Genomic DNA, 1,464 nt, shown 5'->3' on the forward strand with positions numbered 1-1,464 from the left:
TATACTTCTGGCAGTGAAGCTTTGGCTGCGAATATATTGTGAAGTTGGCAGAATCCAGACATCTGAGAGCCTGGAGAGAAGGGCAAGACTAGATAAGTAACTGATGTTACAATTCATATACAACTTGTAGCAAGTGAATCAGAAAGATTTCTGGTTTGTATCTATGAGAAAAGCAAGAACATCTAGTCACGTGTTAAAGGGAGAAATCTAAGAAAACAAACAAACAAAACATTTCTCATGGTTCAAAACCAAAGCAGTGACCAAGCAGCTACTTACATCAAAGTTTCACAAATCTTGTCACCCTTTTGTCCCACCGAGTCGAAGTATTTGATGCTCTTCCTTCTGACATCTATAACCTGTTATTAGAACATGATTAAGTTAGACACAGCACAAACTTGTGCTAAGTGACATTTCTTGCTTGTTTTTTCTCCTCATCCAGTTCTAAAGAAAAGCCAATTTGACTCACCGCTAGTGCCCAGTGCACTCTTAAGTGAATGGGCACTAAGATGAGGTCCTGTTTGAACAGATCCACACCTCTGGTCCATCTTTTTACTGCTTTGTAGCCCCCAGAAATTAGCTTGGGATAGAAGAAAGTACTAAAAGCATAAAGCGCTGGATATCTTTCTTTCTTATTTCTTTCCACCAGAAGATTCATGTAGAAATTAATGATCTGTATAATAAAGAGCAAACTTTACATGAAAAACAGGACACTGGCCCACCAAATGAAAAAATACAGCAGCACTTATCTGCTGCCCACCATTAAGTATGCAGCTGAGACATTTGCACTTAGGTTACTTTTGCAGCTTGATATAAGCACCTCTCACCCACTCCAACTAACCTAGACAAAAATTTGATTAAATTCTAAGAGCTATGCAGTAGAAGAAATAAAGGTGCTTCCAGTAATATGGGGTTCTTAAAGGCCTAAAAATCGCAACCCTACAGATACTTCTGGGATGTGCAGAATGAAAAGAAAACTTATAGACACTCAAGGTGTATTTTAAAATATATACTGAACTAGAAAACCTCTGYGTTGCAACAAGTTTTACCTCATCATTTAGCCAGTGAAGGTTCCTTAGTGTGTGGATGTCCTCACGGGTGACCTTTAGTTTGAAGGCACTGCTCATGRTCTCATTGGGCTCACCTTCRTTAAATGCAGCAGTGACCTCTCTCTCCATGGCCTGAAACAAATGGSAAATGGCTCAGAAAGGTTCTGAGCATGCTAACCTGTAGACAGCATTCAAATTCAAGCCTGTTAAARCCTGTCAAGTTAGGTTCAGGYGACAGAATAACCCTGGAGCTTGGAAACAGCAAYAGTGTTTCAGATCAGAGGATTAGTGGCTTTGTCAGCTTTTTACTGAGTTATGAATGGCAGTTGTTTCAGAGTCCTAGCTTTGAAGCTCAGGTTGTTTCAATTTGCTTTCACAACGGAAGCTGMTATAAAACATGCAGAGCAGCAAGCACAAT

At 39.8% G+C, this 1,464-nt stretch overlaps 1 protein-coding gene across 1 annotated transcript; it reads right to left on the minus strand.

The window, feature by feature from the left end:
• Positions 1–8: 8 nt before the first annotated feature.
• LOC112968636 (sentrin-specific protease 2-like) lies at positions 9–1,426 on the minus strand. Its single transcript, XM_026071078.1, has 3 exons — positions 1,047–1,426; positions 467–670; positions 9–356 (listed from the first exon to the last, which is right to left on the minus strand). Exons 1-3 carry the CDS (start codon positions 1,173–1,175, stop codon positions 273–275), a joined length of 417 nt encoding a protein of 138 aa, XP_025926863.1. The 5' UTR covers positions 1,176–1,426; the 3' UTR covers positions 9–272.
• Between the last annotated feature and the right edge of the window lie 38 nt (positions 1,427–1,464).

This window comes from Apteryx rowi, unplaced genomic scaffold (assembly GCF_003343035.1).
Source record: "Apteryx rowi isolate R43461 unplaced genomic scaffold, aptRow1 scaffold_3207, whole genome shotgun sequence".
Taxonomy (NCBI): Eukaryota; Metazoa; Chordata; class Aves; order Apterygiformes; family Apterygidae; genus Apteryx; species Apteryx rowi.